At 43.6% G+C, this 26,182-nt stretch overlaps 2 protein-coding genes across 5 annotated transcripts; one reads left to right on the forward strand and one right to left on the reverse strand.

The window, feature by feature from the left end:
• On the reverse strand, positions 1-22,344 carry PIGX (phosphatidylinositol glycan anchor biosynthesis class X). Of its 3 annotated transcripts, none has more exons than XM_083178378.1 (7): positions 22,080-22,344; positions 21,572-21,644; positions 18,128-18,191; positions 13,295-13,436; positions 11,705-11,915; positions 888-988; positions 1-347 (listed from the first exon to the last, which is right to left on the reverse strand). In XM_083178378.1, exons 2-7 carry the CDS (start codon positions 21,636-21,638, stop codon positions 204-206), a joined length of 729 nt encoding a protein of 242 aa, XP_083034504.1. In that variant the 5' UTR covers positions 21,639-21,644; positions 22,080-22,344; the 3' UTR covers positions 1-203. The 3 variants fall into 3 exon arrangements, with proteins under 3 accessions (XP_083034504.1, XP_083034505.1, XP_083034506.1); XM_083178379.1 differs by lacking the exon at positions 22,080-22,344 and adding an exon at positions 21,915-22,038; XM_083178380.1 differs by lacking the exon at positions 22,080-22,344 and adding an exon at positions 21,734-21,880.
• Positions 22,297-26,182, forward strand: CEP19 (centrosomal protein 19). Of its 2 annotated transcripts, none has more exons than XM_083178381.1 (3): positions 22,297-22,474; positions 23,309-23,476; positions 25,065-26,182. In XM_083178381.1, the coding sequence occupies exons 2-3, from the start codon at positions 23,350-23,352 to the stop codon at positions 25,421-25,423; spliced, it is 486 nt and encodes a 161-aa protein (XP_083034507.1). In that variant the 5' UTR covers positions 22,297-22,474; positions 23,309-23,349; the 3' UTR covers positions 25,424-26,182. The 2 variants fall into 2 exon arrangements, with proteins under 2 accessions (XP_083034507.1, XP_083034508.1); XM_083178382.1 differs by lacking the exon at positions 22,297-22,474 and adding an exon at positions 22,981-23,129.

Raw genomic sequence — 26,182 nt, forward strand, 5'->3', positions numbered from 1 at the left:
TTCCAAAAAAATAAAAAGATTTTATTTTAATTGTAACATATTACATGTCCATATTTTAGACTATTTATTGGGTGTACCTCAATCACCATTTTGTTTATGTATCCAAATGTGTCTATGCCAAGCCTGGGCTGCTGGAAAACACTGGGTAGGTGGAGTATGTAATTAGGAGTACAATGCATGGGAATTGTGTTGCAGAGTAAATGCTATACGCAGAACTGTGTGTGCTTGTACACCGACATGAGTATCATTCCTGTGCACAGCAGAGTGACTGCAATGGTGCAAATATACACTGCTGGTCCATGCTGCATGCTCCCCACCGGCACCTGCAGTACGGTGTTCTCTGTCATCTGTGTGAGAAAAACACGGCCGCTCTCGTTAGTCTGTTACATTAGTCTCAGCTTCTCGTCACAGAGAGTTGCATTAAGTTTGTTGACACATACAATGCAGACACTATAATGCCAACAGTTATGATGTTGACATTTTAACCATTTGGCAGTGTGATACAACACCACCAAGGGACTGTGCTGATCAATTTGATATGCCGCACTGTGTGCAGTCCGAACCTGTGTTCAAAGCACAACTAAGCTTGGCGTGGAAAAAGCCACAGCCGCAGTTTCTGACACATAGATGTACAAATGCGGAGGGCAGAAATAGTATAGTATTTAAAGGGAACATTAGCAAAAATGAATGGGGAACATTTAGTAAAACAGTAGGCTGGTAACTAACCAGATTCTAAATATTTTTTCTAGTACAAATGACAAAAAAAAAAACATTGTTCAGAAGAAATGTGAAAGCTGTAGAAAATAACAGATTTTTCAGACTTGTTTGTTCTGTCAGTTATGCTGGAGATCAGTCTAGACAAGACAAGACACAGCAGCAGTACGCACCGCCATGTATGGTACATCCAGCCATCTGCATTTATCATCATCTGTGGAGTCACAAGGAGCTTCAACTACAGGATAATTTGAGCAGTCTCTGTGAGGAAATTCTGTGTACAAATGGAAAAAATAGGAGTCAAGATTACCCACTACTCAGAGGTGACCGTTCAGAGAGGCATCTGATTTCTTGCACTACATATAGGGCGGGTGTAAATGCACTGATAGTTATGTGAACTGATTTCACATTTGATGGATAGGGGCGGTGCAGCTGCATAGCACGGGCGGTGTAATGGTTAGCATTACTGCCTCACAGCACTGAGGTCATGGGTTTCACACACACACACACACACACACACACACACACACACGCCCTAACTGTGCGGAGTTTGTATTCTCTCTCTGTTATTGTGTGGGCACTCTGGTTACCTCCAACAATCCAAAAATATACTGGTAGGTCTATAGGCTCCCAACAATATTAACCCCTTCCCGACATTTGACGTACATTTACGTCATGGTCGGGAAGCACTTCCCGACACATGGCGTAAATGTACGTCATGGATTTAAACTGTCACCGCGTCTATAGACGCGGTGACAGTTTCAACATGTCTGCTGTCCCTGACAGCAGACATGTCCGTGCATGCCCCGGGGGGGCTGCGATGCCGCCCCCCCGTCGGCGATCGCTGTGATTGGCTGTTCAGTGTGAACAGCCATTCACAGCGTTTTCCTGTGTCACCGGCGAATAACGTTCGCCGGTGACACGGGATCAGAGGTGATTGGTGCTGTAAAGTACAGCACCAATCACCGCGGGGTGTAAGGGTGACACTGGTGTCACCCCACCTCACCCCGCCCGCCCCCAAAGGCCGTGATTGGTCCGTCGGACCGACGGACCAATCACAGCCAAGGAGGGAGATTTAAACTAACGGTGACTGCACTGCAGACGCCATTCCGGTCTGGAAAGCGTGCAGTGCGGTCACCGTACCCCCCTGCCGCCATACTGACCAGAAATACTTGCTGCAATACTTACCTGATCGCTGCTGATTGCTTCCTGGATCCTGTGCAATAATTGTGCCATACTGTGATATTGTGCTGCTGCACTGTATTAGTATTAGCTAGATAGATAGAGAGATAGATAGAGATAGATAGAGAGAGATAGATAGAGATAGATAGAGAGAGATAGAGAGAGATAGAGAGAGAGAGATAGAGAGAGATAGAGAGAGATAGAGAGAGATAGAGAGAGAGATAGTGTCAGAGAGTGCTATATTTTGTGCTGCTGCAGTGTGATATAGTTATAGATAGAGAGAGAGAGATAGAGAGAGAGATAGAGAGAGAGGCCTACTGACAGAGTGCTATATTTTGTGCTGCTGCAGTGTGATAGTTATAGAGAGATAGAGAGAGATAGAGAGAGAGAGATAGAGAGAGATAGAGAGAGATAGTGACAGATTGTGCTACTATTTTTTATATAACTGACTGCTGCCCCCTCCTTTTGTGCTGATCAGTATAAATTAACTGATCAGTAACTTTTTGGGGGCGCAGGTTTTTTTTTATATATAGATATACCTGTGAGTGCTGCTGCTGCAGTGTCATAGAGTGTTAGATAGTGTTAGATAGTGAGAGATAGAGAGATAGAGAGAGATAGTGATAGAGAGTGCTAAATTTTGTGTCTGCTGTCCCCGCCTTTTGTGCTGATCACTATATCTGAGGTGATCAGCAACTTTTTTGGGGGTACAGAGGTTTTTTTTTTTATATATACCTGTCAGTTGCACCAAAGGTTGTGCACCTGCTGCACCTCACTGGTAATCAGTGTCGCATCACTGATCACCTTTTTTTTTTGTGTGTGTGCTGTGGGGTATTTTTTTAATTTTTTTTTTTACACACACTGTGATTTTGTGGGTGTCCTGTGGCCGCTGTGCGCTGATCAGTGACGTACATCACTGATCATCTCTTTCGGCACAGGGTTGATCTATTTTTTTTTTTTTTTTGATCAAATTCCTGTTGCCTTTGAGCGCTGTTCAGTGACAGACGTTACTGACCAACATCTGTGCTCAATTTTTGGCGCAGGACCTTTTTTTTTTTTAACCCCTTCCTTTTTTTTTTTTTAACCCCTTCATTTTTTTTTTTTTTTAACCCCTTCATTTTTTTTTTTTTTATTGGTATAAAGCATTTTTTTTTTTTTCTGCACCACATACACACTACACACTACATACCCCCCGGATTGAAATAAAGTTTGTGCCCCCCCCTACACTATACACGTGTTGAAACATTTCACTACCGGTAACACAAAAATAAAAATGGCATCCCAAATGTCCTCCCAAATGTCCTCCCAAATGTCCTCCCAATCATCCAGGAGAATGTATTCAGTGGAGGAGGCATATGCCATGCTTGCTTCTGACTCTGACACAGGCAGTGATGCAAGCGGGGAATTTGAAGGATTTGCCTTAAGCTCCTCTTCCTCCTCTGCTGATGAGGGACCCCCTCAAAGACGCCCCCGTAGATCAGCTGAGATTCCCCCCCCAATAATTGATCTAGTATGGACCCCACCACCAGACAATTTTGAGCCCCAGGTTCCTGAGTTTTTGGGCATGCCAGGAATCCAATTTGATTCCACAGGTCTCAGAGAAATTGACTTTTTCAAATTATTTTTCTCTGATGATTTTATAAATTTAATGGTGGACCAAACTAATTTATATGCCCAGCAGTTTATTGCTCAAAACCCCACGTCATCATTTGCTAGGTGGACCCCTGTAGATGCAGTAGAGATGATGACGTTTTGGGGTCTGGTGTTTCATATGGGCATAGTAAAAAAGCCAGAAATTAGGCAATATTGGAGTACAGATGTTCTGTACAGTACTCCATTTTACCGTATGGCCATGCCCCGGACTCGATTTGAGACAATTCTTAAATTCATACATTACACCGATAATGCACAGTGCCCACCCAGAGATGATCCCACCTTTGACCGGCTATTCAAAGTCAGGCCGGTCATTGATCATTTCAGTGCCAAATTTGAAGAGGTGTACATCCCTGAAAAATTTATTTGTATCGACGAGTCCCTTATACATTTTAAAGGAAGGGTTAAATTCCGCCAGTACCTTCCCAGTAAGAGGGCAAGGTATGGCATAAAAATGTATAAGCTGTGTGAAAGCACCTCAGGGTACACCCACAGGTTTAGGGTTTATGAAGGGAAGGATTCAAGAATTCAACCGCCAGAATGCCCCCCCTCCCTCGTAGGTGTTAGTGGGAAAATTGTCTGGGATTTAGTGCACCCCTTCCTGGATAAAGGTTATCACCTCTATGTGGATAACTTTTACACTAGCATCCCCCTGTTTAAGGCCCTTGGTTCAAGAGGTACAGCAGCTTGCGGTACTGTGCGCAAGAACCAAAGAGGCCTCCCAAAAACGCACATTGCCCAAGTAATGAGAAGGGGTGAAAGCAGGGGAATATGCACCGAAAATATGTTGTTGGTCAAATATAAGGACAAGAGGGATGTCCTTATACTGACAACAATTCACGGAGACAGTACCACCTCCGTCCCTGTACGAGGTACCAGTACCCACACCTCAAAACCTAATTGTATCCTGGATTACAATAGGTACATGGGCGGAGTGGATCTTTCAGATCAGGTACTGAAGCCGTACAGTGCCCTGCGGAAAACAAAAATCTGGTACAAGAAGGTGGCCGTGTATATCATCCAGATGGCACTGTATAACGCTTACGTGCTATTCCGTTCTACCGGCCAGAGGGGGACATTTATGCACTTTCAAGAGGAAGTCATAAAGGGCCTAATATTTGGGAACCAGCAGGCAGAGGGCCCCAGTACTTCTAGTACTGGCCCCCGTATTGTACCAGGGCAGCATTTTCCTGATGAAATCCCCTCCACTGGAAAAAAGGGCAGGACACAAAAAAGGTGCAAAGTTTGCTATAAAAAGGGAATAAGAAAGCAAACTATTTTCCAGTGTGACACTTGCCCCGACAAACCCGGCCTATGTATAAAGGAGTGTTTTAAATTATACCACACATCTATGGAATATTAGGTTCATAATTTCACCGTGCTTCGGGGGTCTTGCTAATGCCACATAGCACCCACCATTCATTCCACCAGAATCTGAGCCGCAAAATCCAAAAATCACTCCTTCCCTTCTGAGTCCTGCCATGCACCCAACTGGTATTTTTTGGTCACATGTGAGGCATTGCCGTACTCGGGAGATATTGGGGCACAGATTTTGGGGTGCTTTTTCTCCTTCATACCTTCTGAAAATGAAAAATTTTGAGCCAGAACTGCATTTTTGTGTAAAAAATGTAATTTTTCTTTTTCACTGCCCACTTGTATCAAAATTGGTGAAACCCCTGGGGGTTTTAAATGTACACTATACCCCTAGATGAATTCCCTGAGGGGTGTAGTTTTCAAAATGGGGTGACTTGTGGGGGGGTTCCACTGTATTGGTGCTTGGGGGGTCTTGCTAATGCGACATAGCACCCACCAAAATTCCACCAGAATTTGTGCTGCAAACTCCAAATATCACTCCTTCCCTTCTGAGTCCTGCCACTTTTTGGTCACACATGAGGCATTGCCGTACTCGGGAGAAATTGGGGCACAGATTTTGGGGTGCTTTGTCTCCTTCATTCCTTGTGAAAATGAAATATTTTGAGCCAGAACTGCATTTTTGTGTAAAAAAATGTAATTTTTCATTTTCACTGCCCACTTGTATCAAAATTGGTGAAACCCCTGGGGGTTTGAAATGTACACTATACCCCTAGATGAATTCCCTGAGGGGTGTAGTTTGCAAAATGGGGTGACTTGTGGGGGGGTTCCACTGTATTGGTGCAACATAGCACCCACCATTCATTCCACCAGAATCTGTGCTGCAAAATCCAAAAATCACTCCTTCCCTTCTGAGTCCTGCCATGCACCCAACTGGTATTTTTTGGTCACATGTGAGGCATTGCCGTACTCGGGAGAAATTGGGGCACAGATTTTGGGGTGCTTTTTCTCCTTCATACCTTCTGAAAATGAAAAATTTTGAGCCAGAACTGCATTTTTGTGTAAAAAATGTAATTTTTCTTTTTCACTGCCCACTTGTATCAAAATTGGTGAAACCCCTGGGGGTTTTAAATGTACACTATACCCCTAGATGAATTCCCTGAGGGGTGTAGTTTGCAAAATGGGGTCACTTGTGGGGGGGTTCCACTGTATTGGTGCTTGGGGGGTCTTGCTAATGCGACATAGCACCCACCAAAATTCCACCAGAATCTGAGCTGCAAAATCCAAAAATCACTCCTTCCCTTTTGAGTCCTGCCATGCACCCAACTGGTATTTTTTGGTCACATGTGAGGCATTGCCGTACTCGGGAGAAATTGGGGCACAGATTTTGGGGTGCTTTTTCTCCTTCATATCTTCTGAAAATGAAAAATTTTGAGCCAGAACTGCATTTTTGTGTAAAAAATGTAATTTTTCATGTTCACTGCCCACTTGTATCAAAATTGGTGAAACCCCTGGGGGTTTGAAATGTACACTATACCCCTAGATGAATTCCCTGAGGGGTGTAGTTTGCAAAATGGGGTGACTTGTGGGGGGGTTCCACTGTATTGGTGCTTGGGGGGTCTTGCTAATGCGACATAGCACCCACCAAAATTCCACCAGAATCTGAGCCACAAAATCCAAAAATCACTCCTTCCGTTCTGAGTCCTGCCATGCACCCAACTGGTATTTTTTGGTCACATGTGAGGCATTGCCGTACTCGGAAGAAATTGGGGCACATATTTTGGGGTGCTTTTTCTCCTTCATACCTTCTGAAAATGAAAAATTGTGAGCCAGAACTGCATTTTTGTGTAAAAAAATGTAATTTTTCATTTTCACTGCCCACTTGTATCAAAATTGGTGAAACCCCTGGGGGTTTGAAATGTACACTATACCCCTAGATGAATTCCCTGAGGGGTGTACTTTGCAAAATGGGGTGACTTGTGGGGGGGTTCCACTGTATTGGTGCAACATAGCACCCACCATTCATTCCACCAGAATGTGTGCTGCAAAATCCAAAAATCACTCCTTCCGTTCTGAGTCCTGCCATGCACCCAACTGGTATTTTTTGGTCACATGTGAGGCATTGCCGTACTCGGGAGATATTGGGGCACAGATTTTGGGGTGCTTTTTCTCCTTCATACCTTCTGAAAATGAAAAATTTTGAGCCAGAACTGCATTTTTGTGTAAAAAAATGTAATTTTTCATTTTCACTGCCCACTTGTATCAAAATTGGTGAAACCCCTGGGGGTTTGAAATGTACACTATACCCCTAGATGAATTCCCTGAGGGGTGTAGTTTTCAAAATGGGGTGACTTGTGGGGGGGTTCCACTGTATTGGTGCTTGGGGGGTCTTGCTAATGCGACATAGCACCCACCAAAATTCCACCAGAATCTGAGCTGCAAAATCCAAAAATCACTCCTTCCCTTCTGAGTCCTGCCATGCACCCAACTGGTATTTTTTGGTCACATGTGAGGCATTGCCGTACTCGGGAGAAATTGGGGCACAGATTTTGGGGTGCTTTTTCTCCTTCATACCTTCTGAAAATGAAAAATTTTGAGCCAGAACTGCATTTTTGTGTAAAAAATGTAATTTTTCTTTTTCACTGCCCACTTGTATCAAAATTGGTGAAACCCCTGGGGGTTTTAAATGTACACTATACCCCTAGATGAATTCCCTGAGGGGTGTAGTTTTCAAAATGGGGTGACTTGTGGGGGGGTTCCACTGTATTGGTGCTTGGGGGGTCTTGCTAATGCGACATAGCACCCACCAAAATTCCACCAGAATCTGAGCCGCAAAATCCAAAAATCACTCCTTCCGTTCTGAGTCCTGCCATGCACCCAACTGGTATTTTTTGGTCACATGTGAGGCATTGCCGTACTCGGAAGAAATTGGGGCACATATTTTGGGGTGCTTTTTCTCCTTCATACCTTCTGAAAATGAAAAATTGTGAGCCAGAACTGCATTTTTGTGTAAAAAAATGTAATTTTTCATTTTCACTGCCCACTTGTATCAAAATTGGTGAAACCCCTGGGGGTTTGAAATGTACACTATACCCCTAGATGAATTCCCTGAGGGGTGTACTTTGCAAAATGGGGTGACTTGTGGGGGGGTTCCACTGTATTGGTGCAACATAGCACCCACCATTCATTCCACCAGAATCTGAGCTGCAAAATCCAAAAATCACTCCTTCCCTTCTGAGTCCTGCCATGCACCCAACTGGTATTTTTTGGTCACATGTGAGGCATTGCCGTACTCGGGAGAAATTGGGGCACAGATTTTGGGGTGCTTTTTCTCCTTCATACCTTCTGAAAATGAAAAATTTTGAGCCAGAACTGCATTTTTGTGTAAAAAAATGTAATTTTTCATTTTCACTGCCCACTTGTATCAAAATTGGTGAAACCCCTGGGGGTTTGAAATGTACACTATACCCCTAGATGAATTCCCTGAGGGGTGTAGTTTGCAAAATGGGGTGACTTGTGGGGGGGTTCCACTGTATTGGTGCTTGGGGGGTCTTGCTAATGCGACATAGCACCCACCAAAATTCCACCAGAATCTGAGCTGCAAAATCCAAAAATCACTCCTTCCCTTTTGAGTCCTGCCATGCACCCAACTGGTATTTTTTGGTCACATGTGAGGCATTGCTGTACTCGGGAGAAATTGGGGCACAGATTTTGGGGTGCTTTTTCTCCTTCATACCTTCTGAAAATGACAAATTTGGAGCCAGAACTGCATTTTTGTGTAAAAAAAATAATTTTTCATTTTCACTGCCCAGTTGTACCACAATTGGTGAAACCCCTGCGGGTTTGAAATGTACACTATACCCCTAGCTGAATTCCCTGAGGGGTGTAGTTTGCAAAATGGGGTCACTTGTGGGGGGGTTCCTAACTTTTAGCATGTTATGGTGCCTAGAAACCTACATGGTGCCTAAAAAATAATCTCATAAAAAGGAGGCTCCAAAATCAAGTAGGTGCTCCTTCTATTATGAAGCCTGTGGTTTGGTCACCGTGCACACTAGGGCCACATATAGGATATTTATGAAAACAAAAGAATTGGGGGAATCAATTTTTAGTCACATTTCTCTAGTAAAATGTACTGTGTTCCTTAGAAAAATGTATTAAAATTGCAAATCTGCAAAAAAAAAGAAATTTTGAAATTTCACCTACACTTTGTTTTAATTCCTGTGAAACACCTAAAGGGTTAACAAACTTCCAAAATGCTGTTTTGAATACTGTGAGGGGTGCAGTTTTTGAAATGGCATCATTTATGGGGGTGTCTCACATACAAGTCCCTCAAAGTCACATCAGAACTGAACTGGTCCCTAAAAAAATCAGTGTTTGAAATTTTCTTGAAAATTTGAGAATTTGCTATTCATATTGTAAGCCTCCTAGTGTCCCAAAAAATTAAAAGGAAGTTGAAATAATGATGTCAACATAAAGTAGACATATGGTCTATGTTAGTTATTCACTATTTTGAGTGGTAAGATTATTTGTCTCACAAGCAGAAAATTTAACATTTTGCAAATCGCTAAATTTTCCATTTTTTCACGATATTTTGGTATTTTTCACAAAAAAACACAGACTGTATCGACGAAAATTTACCACTAACTTGAAGTACAATGTGTCACGAAAAAACAATCTCAAAATCACTGGGATAAGTAAAAGCAAAAAAAAGTTATCCCCACTTAAGTGAGACATGTCAGAATTGAAAAAAAGGGCTCTGTCAGGAAGGCAAAAACAGGCTCTGTCAGGAAGGGGTTAACCCTAGAATGTCTGTGTACAGGTGGGAGGGAATATAGATTGTAAGCTCCACTGGCTGTGGAATATGTGTGCACTATAAATAACTGGTAATAAATAAATAAATAAATAAATAAATAGATACAACCAACTGTGAATGCAGGTGGAGTTGCACATTAATTTCCAAGTGCGCATTACACCTGCATGCAGGTCTGAATTAATATCCTAGAACGGATATTAATATTTCACACTTTTCCTCCTGATGTCATCCATAGGTAGGAATAGTGGGACATAAATAACTCTGGGCCTTATTCACTTACCAATACTGACATACTGTAGAACTTAATTCAGACAAAATCGCTGGGCTGCTAATTTTTGGAGTCCTGCGATCAGGTATATGCTGCTCCACTAGAGTACAGTCCCACCCTGTGCAAGCATGCAATTTGCCAAGCAGGACTTTTCCCAGTGTGTGCAGTCTGTGCGTGGCCAGGACTTACTGTGATAGAAACAGGCTGTTCAGGGCCGAAGCTGACGCCACATGCCTTCCCCTCAAACACCTGGGCATGCGTGTGTTTTCCCTGACACACCCAGAAAATGGCCAGTTACTACCCCTAAACTCCTGCTTCCTGTCAATCATCTTGTTTAAGGCCAGCAATATATTACAAAAAAAAAAAAATAGAAGGTTTTTATCGCAGAATGGCTTGCGCATGCGTACTATGGGGCCATACACATGCACAGTTGTGCGATCAGGTCTGAATTAGGCCCATGGTCCTATTCAGCTAGCATACACTATATTTACCATCATTATGCATGGATACTCTCCTGTCTATTTCATATCATTACATACTGTATACTGACACAGTGGGGCCCTCATAAGGTGCAGTGTATGCAGCCTCACTGACCTATTGAAGGCTTTATCTTAGGAGGATTTCCATCCAACAAATGATATTTCATGCAACAACACAATCATCGGAGTAACCTCACATATGGTCAGCAATGCCTATTTATGTCTCTGGTGAGTCGTGTTAATAAGCCTCATTCAATGGTTGGTGCACTGCAGACATCTGTGCAATAAAGTGATTATTTAATACAGCACATGCGCATAAAGTCTTGAAAACACCCTATGGTACAGGCGCTACCCTGACTATACGCCGATTCCACTGTTGCATATGGAGTGGTTGGCAACAAAGCTGGAGGCAGACAACAACAGGCGTCTTGGTGGTGACTGGAGGGAGTTCTGAAGTCGCAACAGAGCTAATTCATAGGCGAGCAATGGGATTGCCATAGGCGTGTCAGTGAATGCAGCTACGTTCTCAAACACAGATAAATAGAGGCCATGCTTAGACAGATCTGGGCAGCCCATAGGGTGTCGCAAGTGTCAATGGATACAAATGGAGTGTCCATAACCGCAGACACTGTTGCACTGTCCACAAATACTAAAAATGGGCTCTCGGTCACACACTGCTGTACAGTAGGAGGGCAGACATTAGCATTAACATATTATCTTTGCCTGTGTTCCCTCAGCGGCTTTTATTGCAAATGCAGTAGCATCCTTCTCTAGATTGCTGCGGTAGGACCGGACGGCCGGATTTTGGGAAGCACACATACATTACAATACAATGTGCCGCACTGTGTAACACTAGAAACCCAGACAACAGTGGCCGGATCCTGTTCTGCAGGGTCTGAAAACATCGATGTGTATGACGCCACACCTTATTGTGGACCAGCGGGTCCCTTAAACTGGCTCCTCTATATGTGGCCCCAGCTTAGGGGTAGATTTATGAAGAGGTGTTTTTTTCCAAGCTGACGCTCCTCGCTGAGCCTTGCACTTAATATTAGGGACACATTACATTTCAAGCTGAAATATGCAGTGTGTTAGCTTGTATGGGGTGTAAGATTCCTGATACAGGATTTACCGGTATATACGGTTGCCATAATAACCTTCATAACTGGTAGAGGAAATCACTAGCTGGCATGAATGCAGATTTTACGGTTTGTTCAGGACTATAAACAAATCTGTGTATTCTCGTTTTAATGGCATACAGACTAGCATAGGCAAAATACGTTCTGTTACCTTCACTGCAGTACATGAGCAGCTGAGGGTTCTGAAGAACAAGTGATATGTCATGGGCTTGTGCTGATGGGCGGTGGTACCGGACATGTACTGGCACTGTGGCGATGAAGCATTGGTCACATGACTGGTCTGGCTTTGCATACACCAGGGCAGTATTTCCTGTTGAGAGGTATTCAGGAGCCTCTACATCCACTGATGACAGCAACACAACCTGCAAAAAGAGAAAAGGGGTAGATGTACTGTACTAAGCCATGTGCAGCACATACTTTTTGAGCTGTGCGATGAGATGTGTGACGGGAGCGCACATCTCATCGCATCTAGCAATTGTACCGTGTATGGACACCTTAAATGAACCATTGCAATACCCATGAAGGAGTCCTTTATGATGAAACACATGCTCAAGCTATCAAGATCCAAAGTGGGCCTAACAGGCTGTCTGATAGCTCGCCCCTTGCAAGTGTTATTAACATCTGTCCCAAAATGTGCTAAAAGGAAAAAAGTGGTCACCAGGAATGGCGCTTATACTGGTTCAATGGATATTGGTTTTCTGGACCCGAATAAGGGAAGTTTTTAGTTAACCAGAAAAGATTTTTATTTGACACTTAGAACATATAAACACATGACATTTTACACATATGTGGATCCCCATCTGAAGAAGGACCATTGTTCCGAAACATGTTATGAGGATGCCAACACGCTGACGGGAGGACATTTGATCTTATCCGGGTCTCCATCCAAGCCTGTGCGGTGGTGCGCACCTTCATGCTAATCCCGGGATTTACCATCTTTAGAACCACAGCCCACCGCACCACCTTTGAATGGTGAGATTGAGCCTTGATTGCCCCCCCGTCATTTCTCTGGTTGTATGACATTACATTACTGTAACAACCTTACAGCATTTGCACTTTACTGGGAATTGTGTCTTTATGTGTAAAATGGCATGTGTTTATATGTTCTAAGTGTCAAATAAAAATCTTTTCTGGTTAACTAAAAACTTCCCTTATTCGGGTCCAGAAAACCAATATCCATTGAACCAGTATAAGCGCCATTCCTGGTGACCACTCTTTTCCTTTTAGCAAAAATTCAAAGAGTGGGTGTGTACTCTTTTTTTTGGCCACTAGGAGGCTGCTATACCCTTACATTTCTTTTCCTGATCTGTTCCAAAATGGTCAAGATGTCTGTGTATGTTCGAATCGGTTTTAAATGTGTGGGGTTTTTGCATATCAGAAAGAAACAAAAAGGTATAAGCTGTATTGAGTGAACTCATGAAAAGTCCACATCAGAACTCCAATGATAAAGGGATATATTTTTTAAAACCATCGTTTCTGCACATTTCACCTTAATGAATAGGTCTTCTAGAGTTGGCGTAAAGCCAGCTAGGTGCAATTTTGCACTTTGATAAAACTACATTGCATGGCAAATGGGTGTTTAGATATGGTTGCCCAGTATTTGTGTTACATGTAGTTTTCCTCTTTGAATTAAAAACAAATAAGTTGCATTGAACTTACATTGCAACAGGATTGTCCATTTACAGTGTAGCTGCATATGCCCCTAACTCTATATGGAGGTCCATACAGCATTTATTCATACCTCTGTTAGATTGTGCTGCTGCAGGGAGGAAAGTTGATATGGATCCAGAAATAGACCAGATGGGATGGTCTCCCGGATCAGTATTCTGCAGCTCTTCACCTGTTCTGCAAAGCCCTGTACGTTCACCCTGGTTACCAAATCCCTAATACCAGTAACAGAAAGATTATTATTATTATTATACTTTTATTTATAAGGCGCCACAAGTGCTTCGCAGCGCCGTACAAAGGAACAATACAGGGAGACAAAACTTGGCATAACATTGAATAAATAACAAAAATAGAGTACAAATAAAGAGCGCCACAGTTCAATACACATTACAGCTTAACTATAAGTAGTGAGGACTCAATCAACATACAACTAGAGGCTTGAGGCCAATGATGGAGATGAGTATGCAGACGAAGATGGTCACTGAGTGTTGGAGTATAGGAGAGCTGAGAAGAGGGCTTTGACAACAGGAGGGAAGAGGGCCCTGCTCAGAGGAGTTTACAATCTAGTAGGAAGGGGAGACAGACAGATTACAAGAGGTGCACGCGAGTGGGTGGTGGTTAGATAGCAGGATGTAAACAGGCAAGGGGTCGGAGAACCAGCTGGTTTATGCAGTGGAAGGGTACGCTTTGATGAATAGGTGAGTTTTCAGTGCCCGTTTGAAGCTTTGCAAGGTCGGGGAGAGTCTAATGGAGCGAGGGAGTGCATTCCACTGAAGGGGTGCAGCACAGGGATGTATTAAAAAGCAGAAATGTGTTGTGCGTATACAGTATATCAAAGAGATACAAATGTGAGATCACACAAGACAATAGTGAAGTGTACAAATAGATAGCATGTGTTTTCATATTCTTGTATATACCACTCTTGGGCCTTTATTCAGATCTGATCGCAGTACAAATTTGTTTGGAAAATGGGCAAAACCATGTGCACTGCAGGTGGGGCAGATGTAACATGTGCAGAGAGAGTTAGATTTGTGTGAGTTATTTTGTTTCTGTGCAGGGTAAATACAGGCTGCATTATTTTTACACTGAAATTTAGATTTCAGTTTCAACACACCCCACCCAAATTTAACTCTCTCTGCACATGTTACATCTGCCCCACCTGCAGTGCACATGGTTTTGCCCATTTTCCAAACAAATTTGTACTGCAATCAGATCAGAATAATGGCCTTTATGTGCTGCAGAATCCATAGTAACATGTGCTCTGTGTTTCATGAAGGTCATCTGTATCTCATTGCAGCAAGCTAACAAAATGAAATCTTCTTTCTGAACAGAACCTCATGTTAGACACCATTGTCTCTGCTGTACTCTCCATTGTCTTGCTGCCTGTTCTGACCCCTCACAATACATTAATTTTCCTTTGAAAAACTGGGAGTCTTGGTAGCAGGTGCACAATGCTGTATTTATGTATTGGAACAGCCATTTTGTCCTGTTGAAATTATGTCAACTTCACTCACTATGGGCAATTCAATCAACAGGCCTGATTCAGAGTTAGATTCAGTTTTGCAAAACTTAAAACTGCAACTAGCGGCGGTAGGCTTCGGGTCCCATCCCGCAATCGTTAAAGAGTGAGTGCTTTGCTGTGGAGTAAATGGGGAGGGGGAGATGATAGGTGCACATGAGGAGGAAGGAGACCAAGACAATCAAATAGGGGGGGGGGGGGGGGGGGCAGAGACACTCATGGAAAAGACTTGGTTATATTACGGGTGGAGAACGTTGCAGCTAAACGACGATGGATAGATACAGCGCGCAGTGGAAGGAAGGCATTTACGAAAGTGCCGGGTGTGCCCCCTGGGGTGACAATGGGGGGGTCCTCCTAGGCGGCCATGCTTCCTTTCAGACCCCTGCAAGCTTTCAGCGCACACAGAAATTCCATTCCCCAGACTGCACCCTGTCTGCTGTTTACCCTAAAGTATATAGTAATGAACACTGCATATCCAAAAAGAAACAATCACTCACCTCCACTCCCAAAAAATAGGTATTCCAATCACTCATCCCCCCCCCCCCAAAAAAAATAGGGATTCAGAGATCCCAGTACCAGCGTACAAATAACAATGAACTTACAATATAATATCTTTACTCTCACTTGAAGCCAGAAAAAAAATATACTAATTAAAAGATAATTAGTATAGGTACAGTTCTCATATGCAAGAGGACATATAAAATATACTAGTAAGCCCATTTGACGTAAAATCTTCAAAAGCTAGTCTGCTACCATCTGTGTTGGTGCATGTGTGAGAAAGAGATGTAGTTTCACTCTCTGCCAGCAGATAGAGACAGACAGAAAGACAGATAGACAGACAGACAGATAGCTCAGGTAAAATAGACGATTGTGTCCTCCAAGGGGAACTCTTTGCATAATGTAACATCATGGACTGTAATACAGTCACAAATAGTAAAAACCAGAGTATGGTTTGGTAGGACACTTTTGAAGCTTCAAATGATATTGAAATGGAGCGGTATGGAAGCAAAGGGCCGGGAGCAAAGGGACAAAGAGCTGGTTTCTAATCTGTTCGGTCCCTCGCAAGTATGTTGAAGCTCTGCGCATATTTGCTTATGCGCACGTGCAGGGTTTCTGTGCGGGCGCCTTCGGAGACTTGCATAGTCTCCGAATCCCATATTTTAACAAATGTTTACTTGAAATCAGCAAATTGGCCAAATGTATTAATTTCATTATCTTAGATTGTTTAATAACTGTTATTTTATTAATTTGTGATACCCAATTGATCTTTCATTTTCTTAATCAAAATTGTTTTTGTGTTCATATTTTTGATTTGAGGAACTGACCACTCCTCTGTGAGAGCTGTTTATTCACACACACACACACACACACACACACACACCCCAACTTTGGTGCCTACTCTTCACCTTTTGGTGAATACCCCCACTCTTCTCTTAAAGTCACAGGATGTCAGCGGCCCACCCAGTTCTCGGACCAGGAATCCACAAGTGTAAGTCAGCCCTGACTTTTTACTCATGTGTAACCTTTTATGTGGGTTCATTTGTGATCAGATGTGTTCTATATTTTTAACCACTGGCGCAGGCATTGTTAAATTGCTCTTTTTTTGCTATTGTGTCTCTAGACCAGTTAGCGATTTGATCTGAATGACTCGCTGCAAATGAGAGTAAAGATTTTGGGGGATATTCAATCTCCCGCCACCATTCCCGACGGGGGGAAATACAACGGGGCCCTATTCAATGCTGTCTTCCTCAACAGCATTGAACAGGGATCTCGATTTCACAAGCAGTCAGGTACGTTCTGCCGAGAACAGCCGGGAATTGTCAAGCTCCCGGCTGCAGCTCCACGATTCCCGGCCGCTTCTTGCAGCCATACCCCCTTCTCGGAGCTCAACAGGCAGGACATTGATTCCCGCCTGCAAAATCTTTGTCAAGCAGACCGAGGGGGAAATTTACTAAAGGAAATTTGTAAAAAAATAGTTGTATTTGTATCCAGAAATATACTTATTTTTGACATTTACTATCCCGAAAATACGGCAATTCGTATTCGTATTGATGTGCTATCAATATGAATACGAATTGCCGTATTTTCGGGATAGAAAATGTCAAAAATAAGTGTATTTCTGGATACAAATACACCTATTTTTTACAAATTTCCTTTAGTAAATTTCCCCCCGAGAATGGGACAGGGTCATGACGAGTCGGCAGTAAAAACCAGATGAGTAAGAGGGACCTCATAGAATATATATGTGAAAAAAGACATTTGATGATTCACCGAACTCAATGCCACACATTGCAAATTGGAGTCTACGTAGCGGGTCTGTAACATTGGATCACACTGGGAACAGACTGCAAAACTTAGCCCGCAACTAATTAAGGGCCTGATTCAGACTTGTTTGCTAGTCTGCGTATACTCGCAGCCAAGCAAACAAGTACCATATATACTCGAGTATAAGCCTACTTTTTCAGAACATTTTTTATGCTGAAAAAGCCCCCCTCGGCTTATACTCGAGTGAGGGCCCCGCTTGAGTCAATAAGTTTTCCCAGTTTTTTTGTTGTAAAATCAGGTGCCTTGGCTTATATTCGGGTCGACTTATACTCGAGTATATACGGTAAGTACTGCCAGCCGCCCTGCTGAATGTCCGCCCCCCCGAATCCTCTTACTAGCATGTGAGAGGATGTGTTTGCGAATACATCCCCACGCATGAGGCCACATGGACATAAAACATGTCGATGGTCGCTAACCATCTAATTCTTTTTTTTTCACTGTTCGTGGATAAAAATAAGTCTATACTTACTTTTATCCTGGACGGAGATGGCTGAAAAGGGGGCGGGCACTGATGTCATGTGACGTGAACCGCCTGCCCCATGCAGGCATCGACATGCCTGTGTTCCCAGGGCAAGTGTTTTAAACGGGACACCCATAAAACTCTAGGAGTTCCCCTGCTACTCCGGACCTCCCTGTCTGGAGCGAACGGCTCGGCGAAGCCATTCCCTCCCGGGGTTATCGCAAGCACATGGACCCGAACGACCGGGTCTAAATCAGCTCCTAAATATGTCATTAAATATACTGTTCAGAAGTATTTATCATGTAGGATATCACGTATCATGATTGGCAAGTCTATAAAGAGCTGTGGAAATGTGCAGTCATCCATAAAATCCTTTTACTAAGGAATATTAGATTTAGTAAATCTTATCCAAAATGATAGATATTTCCATGATCTACATCTTATTATCCTTTGCCAAATGCAGTGCCCAGCTGGAAAGTTCAGGTGTTCTGTACTCAGCAGGGAAACAAACTCACCAAACAGAGCACAACACCTCAGAAATGAAACTTTTAAAACAGCATTTCCTTTTTTTATCTTTTATTGGATCAGATTAATGCGTGTACCTGTGAAATCCATTTTTCAGAATCTCTCTCCCAACAATCGGCCTGGGGCAGGAAGTTTGTGCAACTGCAAATACACAAAGGTTTTAAAAATGTTGGTGAAGCATATAAGGAACTTCTGCATCAACTCTGCAACCAGTAAACCAACCATTGTGATCTTGTTCCCATAGGAGGAGCAACAGACTGCAATATAACAAAACAGCAAGATTACCCCAATATTTAGAGAAAAGAAAGCAAATAATACAATGAACAACATGGGTGGAAAATGTATTGTATTTACATAATACAGTATAGTAAATGGAGGAGTGTGATCAATATGAATTAAAGGCAGTTTAAACCTAATAAAAAAAACCTTGATCTCATACAGTAGGTGTGAATGGTCCTTTTCTTTTGGATTTCAGAAACCTAGGGATAAGTTTACTAAAGCTTCTAATATGAAATATTGGCGTGACTAAAAGAGAGGGATTTATAGTTGCTAAACCAACCTAAAAGAAGTGGTTAGGGTGCTCTAATTTGGGCACCCAAACCACGGCCTTTGCACAAATTTTATCTCGCACTTCAGGAGGCTGCAAGAAGAAATATCACCCCAGCAGCTAACAGGCATCTAAATGAAACAACAATTGGATTGATCCATTTTGTGCCCCTCCTAGTGGTAACAATGGAATCAGCCCCAGAGGGTTTGTTACTAAAAGGTATGTCCAAGACACAAAATCAGTAAAGATCTAATTTTGCAGTTATTAATTGAAGCTAGTGTGCTTTCAGCAAAGCTCTTCCCAAATGAGGCTATCTGAACGATAAAGCCACACTCTTTCTTCAATAAACAGTAGATACTATAATCTTAAACAGCTTTTGATGTTGGTTTGGGACCCACCTTGCATAATAAAGGCTTTCTCCAAGCATACTACAGAAGCCAAATTATTAGATACTGTGGTGGTTATGGGACCCAGCATCTTCCAGGTCAACCTCAGCTGGCTACCACCTTGTCTACTCCGATTCTACCTTCCACCTTTCCCATTATACTAACCCTCCTCTATTCCCAGTCTCTTTCTTTCCTGGAGTATGCATGCACATCACTGTACACAGTGGGAGCTGGGGCATGACTATACATGAAACAGTACTTGTGATGTGCACGTGCCACAGCTATGATTGGGTCGTCATGCAAACATGTGTGGTGACATAATTTAAATCAGGGTACAATTTTATAATAATAAGTTCAGTAAGAGTTAAGTTATATATTGCACACATATTATGGAGTATTTTACTCCCAATGGAGATTACAATCAGAATCAGCTTTATTGGCCAGGTATAGTTGCATATACTAGGAATTAGTTTTGGACAAGTGTGCAACAGCCAGGCAGGCCACAGGCAAACAGTGACAGTTCAGATATACAACACATGCACAGATATACACTAGATCAGGGGTGTCCAAACTTTTGATGACGACGGCCAGACTTGGTGAAGTGTAAATGTGTGGGGGCCGACCATTCAGCCTGACATTCTTTGAATCATTAATCACATCAGAATGGTCCACCACTCTATGTCAGCCAGCCTGCCCCTTCACTGTATGTCCCCCAGCCTGCCCCTCCTTCACGGTATGTCCCCCATTCACTGTATGTTCCCCACTCTGCACCCATTCACTCTGTCCTTCAACCTGCCCCCCTTCTCATAGAGCAGTATTCAATGACAAAGTTCTCTGTGCATGGAGAGAGTTTTATTTCGCTCTCCATGCACTCTCCGTGTTCCGGAGGGCTCTCTGCCACTCCTGCTCCCTCTATTCAATGTGGTTAAGACTCGCCGCCACTCGCGGCGAGTCTTAACCCCTGCAGCGGACGAGCGTCCGCGGCAGGGAGCTTTCAGGGAGCCGGGGGACGGAAGCAGCCAGAGAGATTATAGTCTCCCTGGCTGCTCCAGAGGAATGTGGAGATGAGGGGGGCTCTCCGAGACCCAGGCAGCACAGGCTGCCCCCCCCCTATAGCCAGCGGGGGACCCAGTATTCACTGCACCCGATCGTGCATATTAACGATCGGGTGCAGTGAATATATGAATATGTAATGAGCGGCTCGAGCGCTCCGGCCCCCTGCTGGCTGCACTGTGTAAAAAAAAATACAAAATTAAAAAATATATTTTTTTTTAAAATTAAATATATATTCATGTGCTATAAGCACATGAATAAAAATAACATGCCCCTTCACAGAAAAAAAAAAAAAAACAGATTTTTTGACACCAAAATTTAAAAAAAAAAAACTTTTAGTTTAAAAGTTCACATTCCAGCTCCCCATCAAAAGATGGAGAATTGCTACACGGAGAGAGACGGAGAAAATCACTTAGAAAGACGGAGAGAATTTCACATTGAATAGGGTTGCTCGCTTTTGGAGAGCAAAATGCTCCGTCCAAGGCGAACAAAGCACAAATTCTCCACAAAACACGGATAACTTTTCTCATTGAATACTGCCCATAATGTCCATCAGTGCCTCCATTCATTGTATGTCCCCCAGCCTGACCCTCCTTCACTGTATGTCCCCCACTCTGCCTCCTCCCTTCTCTGTATGTTTGCCAGCCACTTGTGTGAGCCAGAGGATGGAGAGGCAAAGCAGGCACTGTAAGGACAGGAGATGCTTGGGCTCGTGCTGCCGCCCTCCTCCGCTCTGCATGTTACGGGAGAAAGCTTCACCCTTGCTGCCCCCCGCCCCAAACAATGCTGTCACTATGATTGTGGAGTAGGGTGATATACGATTGCAGCAGCAGGGGTAGGACGGCAAACACATCTGACTGTGGCGGCCGGCACCTCCTCACTGCAGCAGACAGCAAGGTAAAGGCGCGCTCGCCGGGGCCCCACCTTTAGTGTCCTGTGCTGTGCTTCCCACATTTGATGCTCTGCCCGCTTCCAGCTGGAGGCTGCTTGAAATGACAGCAATGGCATTTAGCCCCCGGGCCTGACTTTGGACATGCCTGCACTAGATGTACCCTGGAGAGGGTGATGGACAAGGACAGGAGAGACGCGGGGCCAAAATGCCGAGCTGCTCAGCACCCAGGCAGCGCCACTTGGTCACCGCAACATGCTAGTAGGTAACAGCAAACAGATACAAAACAGATATATTTTGTACAATAACACATTTGGCTGAGCCGCACAGCTTCCAGGCAGCCATCAGTGGTGCCACCTTGGCCGCCGCCACTCTACAACAAGGGGACATAAACACGCACAATGCAGATATTTGCTGGGTTGGGACCTGAACGCAGTGCCTCTGTGTTGTGAAGCAGCAATGAGTACCACCTTCAGCCATGATGACCTAGACCCCTGTCAACCTTCCTGTGTTGACCAACAATCCCAACCCCGCATCAACAGGTACCCCCATATTATGTGAATAACAAAACATAATGTGTTGGTTCCTCTCCAGGTCTTTGGCAACATATATGGAAGAAATGAAAGCCTTGCTTTAACCAGCTCACCTGTACTGGCGGCTGAAAAGATGAAGATCATCAATATGGCCCACAGAGTAACCTGCAGATTCAGCATGTCAGCCTATTCAAAACAGAAGTATGGTTTATATGTATGAGCAGTATACACATTTATAGGCAGATGATTTACTTAATTCTAAAGAATATATAAACCTGGACTGTTGGGGTGCCTTGAGGACTGCGTTTGGGAACCGCTGAGCTGAGGCATGATAAGTTGCTAGTATAGTATTGTCAGAGGTATCGGTAACATCAGCGGTCCTAAGCTCTTCAGAGCAGACATGTTCTGAGGAGTTCTATCTGTGGGACAGTGACCCGGCAACACTGATTAACTCACCTGTGCATGACTAAAGAACCCCACAAAACATGACCTGTTGGTGGTGCTATAGGCCTGGAGGAGAGAACCCCTAGGTTACCGGCTGTGCTGCTGATGTTACCTGTGCATAACTTCCCATAATCACCCACCCTTCACCGCCCACAGTCTAAACAGAAGATAAATTACACTTTTATTTCTTCTTTTTCGATGTATTCCATCAGAGAGCGGTAGCCTGTAGTTGTCTTGCTAGTCGGCGGACATGCTGATACTTGTAGTTCCACAGTAGCTGTATAGCCCCCAAAAGTCCTATGATTGTGTGCGGCGACTTCCGCGTTCCACGGGGGTCCTCCCTTAGGTTCCCACGGAGACGCCTGTGCCAGCTGCTCAAATCAAACGTAACCTATTTCTCCACATTCACTCTCAGTATGACCCAGATGTACGATGGCATAATGCAGTCACTGCGGTCCTGATTTGCCAGCTGTGATTATTACAGTGACAGTTACAGGCAGCGTGAGGGGCAGCTCCAGCGCTGGGGCTTAGCAGGCGTTGCCTGGGAGACGCTGCCTGTCCCCCTGGTCCAGGTGAGTGATATGCAGCGTTTCTCATATTCATGTGGGAACAGTTGTGTGGACTGGTGTATTAGGCCGACCATATTCAGTTTGACGTTTGCTTGTGGTGTGTCTGTCTATGTAGGAGACTACACAGAACTTATAGCCTCACTCAGCAGTGGTTGCTGCTGTATGCTGCCATTACTATACTATAGTTGCCTGACATGTAGAAAAGAGTAAAGCCCCCACTTCAGAATGTCTTCTGCTGGCAGGACATGCTGGGACTTGTGGCTATAGACTGCAATAAAGGCAGAAGACATGGCGGATGGAGGAGTAGAGACGTGTGGTATGACTGGCCAACGGTCAGGATCCCGATGGTCGTGCACTGACATCGGAACTAGGGTTACCAACTCATCCCTTTAATCCGGGACACATATTAATTACACAGGTTCTGTGGCAGTTTAAAACCAGGTGAAATGGAGTCTTGAAGTGTGGCAGTTTAAAACCAGGTGAAAGCCAGCCACAGAACGTGTGTAATTAATGTGTCCCGGATTAAAGGGATGGGTTGGTAACCCTAATCCGAACCCCACAAGGGAGAATAAACACTATTGGTCAGAATTCCGATTGTCTGGCAGTTGAGAAGTCGTAATTTCACATTGGTATACTGACCGTCGGGACCCGACTGTTGGTAAGTCCATCTGGCCCCTGGAGTGGACAAAGCCACTTATAATCAGCATAATTCCATGCACTCCAAGATGTAGACCATCTCGAATCACAACGTTGTGTTGCCAGAGAACCAGAAATCTGCGATCGATAATTTTATACAATGTACATAGCAATGACAGTATCTGTGTTTTCAATTTCAAGGTGGTAAGCTGCTGCCAAATACACTGTTCTACCTGCGTGCCATGAGTTACAAGGCTAGGAAATGTGGTGTACGTTTTGATCCTCCAGCAATTACTTTGTTGTATGAGACGACAGATGGAAAAACACGGCAACGCATAATGCCCATCAGGAACTTCTCCAAATTCTCAGGTATCTCTCATATGCTAAGCATGAACCGTAAACCTAAAACTATTTAGCTTCAAGCAGTCATATGGTATCTTATACCCTGTTTCCATACTGGGTGTATTTTATATATGTCTTTAAAGATATTCTTTGCATTAAATAGTATGTATGCCTTCTGTTGGCCTGTCTTGGTAACTTAGTGTTCATTCTAACACCCGCTATCTTTTAAAACCCATGAAGTTCCTCTTCTCTACCTGGGGTGTCGCTGTCTGCTCTGGTGTTTCTTACACAGGTCTGGTTTGCATATCAGTGCTGATATACTGACCACACTGTGCTAGAAGCACTACAGCAGACAGCGACACCCCAGGCAGGGAAGAGGAACTGCATGGATTTTCAAAGACAGCGGGTGCTAGAATGAACACTATTACTGCTGTTGACTAAGTGAAATATCAGTGTTCTAGTACTGTACAAAGCCATCTGGTTTTATTGCTGAGCTTTTAGAAAAAGTAAAAATTATGACTTCTCATTACCGCTAGTAATGACCAATCTATAAATACTGACTACAAGTTTTACAGATACTGTATATCATAATATGAAGAAGACCTATACATATAGGGGTATATAGAGTAGATATGAAGTGCCTGCAAGGTTTCAGCTAATGTATACTCCGCATATAGGGGGGTTATTCAGACCTCGCTAGTCTGCTAAATTGCAGGTAATCAGGTAATTGCTGCCCAACCCTGTGCAGGTCTGAATAACCCCCGTCGCGAGGACAATGTAACCTAAGTATGATTTACATAAGTGAACAATTAGATATATATCTCACAGCTTAGAGGGGTCATTAAATGTGATAACTAATGACCATTACATTATACAGTCTTGAGTATCCCTTATCCAAAATGCTCGGGACCAGAAGTATTTTGGATAACAGATTATTCCGTATTTTGGAATGCTTTTATTCTTCAATTAGGAGATGCAGTTAGAATCGCGGCGGTCAAAATCCAGACGCCGGAATGCTAACACTTTCTTCTTCTATGGGTGTCCACGACTCCCATAGAGGGAGAAAAAATTAGTGTGCCGAACGCTGCGAGGCACCGGGCCCGCTGCGTGGCGAGTGCAGCGAGCCCGCGGGGGGGGGGGGGGGGAATCCGCACCACCCCTGTCTGGATTTTGACAGCCAGGATTTTGTACCAATTCCTCAATAAGGTATCATGCATTTATGTTGTATAAACACATCAAACACATGAAATACACACATATATTTTATTTGTGCATGAAACAAGGTTTTAAAACCTAAAACACAGTGTGTACTATCTCGGGCACAGAATTTGAATGCCAAGCAATCATTTTCTTGCACATATTTAGTGGCAGTTACATATGATGTCCCCAGTAGTGCCGGTTACAGATGTTCCCAGTAGTGCAAGTTACATATCATGCCCCCGGTAATACCAGTTACATATCATGCCCCCGGTAGTACCAATTACATATCATGCCCCCAGTAGTGCCAGTTACAGATGTTCTCAGTAGTGTCAGTTACATATTATGCCCCCCAGTAGTGCCAGTTACAGATGTACTCAGTAGTGCCAGTTACACCGGCCATTTCTCTTGTCCATAGATTACACCCGGGCAGCAGAGCAGCTGAAGAATAACCCCCGTCACAAGCAATACCTGGAGCACGTATCGCTGAAACAGCTGGAAAGACTCTATAATCTACTCAGGGGACATCTAAAGGGGGAGAGCCTAGAGGCTAGCCTGGATCGCATTCAGAGGGAAGAAACCGTGGATCCAGATGAAGACCTGAACAAATTGGACGACAAGGAACTGGCTAAGAGGAAGAGCATAATGGATGAACTTTTTGAGAAGAACAGGAAGAAGAAAGACGACCCAGACTTTGAGTACAACGTCGAGGTGGATTTTGCACAAGATGTGGTGACTGGCTGTGGCTGGGATGAGGACTCAGACGATGGTTTCTGACTACAGTCTATCAGTGCTCATGGAAAGACATAGAAAATATTTAGATGTTTTGTTTGCTTGGAAAAACCGTCATGTGGTCATTGGGAACTTTTGTGCAATGTTGGAAGCACAAAAAGATTTTGATGCTGAGTAAATATAAAGTTAAAAGGCCCCTACACAAGCAGGGGTGATCCGCTGACCGGATGCATCGATCAGCGGCAGATCGGGGAAATGTAACTTGTTAAAAAGTTGATTGGGATTTTCACACGTGTCATAACCCCAAACCCTGGACCATCGGGGGATTGCCCCAATCCACCACTGGTGTATGGGCACCTTTAAGGCACGGACATCTGACACAATATCTCACAGCTTTGGGGACAAGCAGTGAGCTGCCTACATCCTTTGTGTACAGCTATTATCGTTTCAGCTTTTCTTGGTATTTATTTGTATCTTTTTTTTTTTTTTTTTTTTTAGAACCGTTCTATTAAAGAAAATAGTTGTGTAAGCTGTACTTTATATTGTGCTACCATGGTCCTCAATGCTGCATGCAGAATATTCGTCATTCATTCATTTTCAAATGCTGAGTACACAAATTGAAAGGCAAACCGGGAACTTGCTTCACAATTAAGAAATGTGTGGCTTTTACTTCTTCTTTACAAGACTCGTAAAAAAAAAAAAAAAAAGTAAGTAGCAACTAAACAGGAATGTTGCACAACACGCATGTATGTCATCAGCTCTTTATACTACTAAGCTCTGCACCAATAAAAGGAAATAAACAAA

The sequence above is a fragment of the Crinia signifera genome, chromosome 3 (assembly GCF_055691185.1).
Source record: "Crinia signifera chromosome 3, ASM5569118v1, whole genome shotgun sequence".
In the NCBI taxonomy this organism is placed as follows: domain Eukaryota; kingdom Metazoa; phylum Chordata; class Amphibia; order Anura; family Myobatrachidae; genus Crinia; species Crinia signifera.

Coding starts and splice junctions, on each gene's coding strand:
- PIGX (XM_083178378.1), bottom strand. CDS start 21,638: ATGCTGAATCTGCAGGTTACTCTGTGGGCCATATTGATGATCTTCATC. Junction 18,192..21,571: donor CTTTTCAGCCGCCAGTACAG/GTGAGCTGGTTA, acceptor GTGTATTTGCAG/TTGCACAAACTTCCTGCCCC. Junction 989..11,704: donor GCTCATGTACTGCAGTGAAG/GTAACAGAACGT, acceptor ATTTGTACACAG/AATTTCCTCACAGAGACTGC.
- CEP19 (XM_083178381.1), top strand. CDS start 23,350: ATGAGTTACAAGGCTAGGAAATGTGGTGTACGTTTTGATCCTCCAGCA. Junction 23,477..25,064: donor GAACTTCTCCAAATTCTCAG/GTATCTCTCATA, acceptor TCTTGTCCATAG/ATTACACCCGGGCAGCAGAG.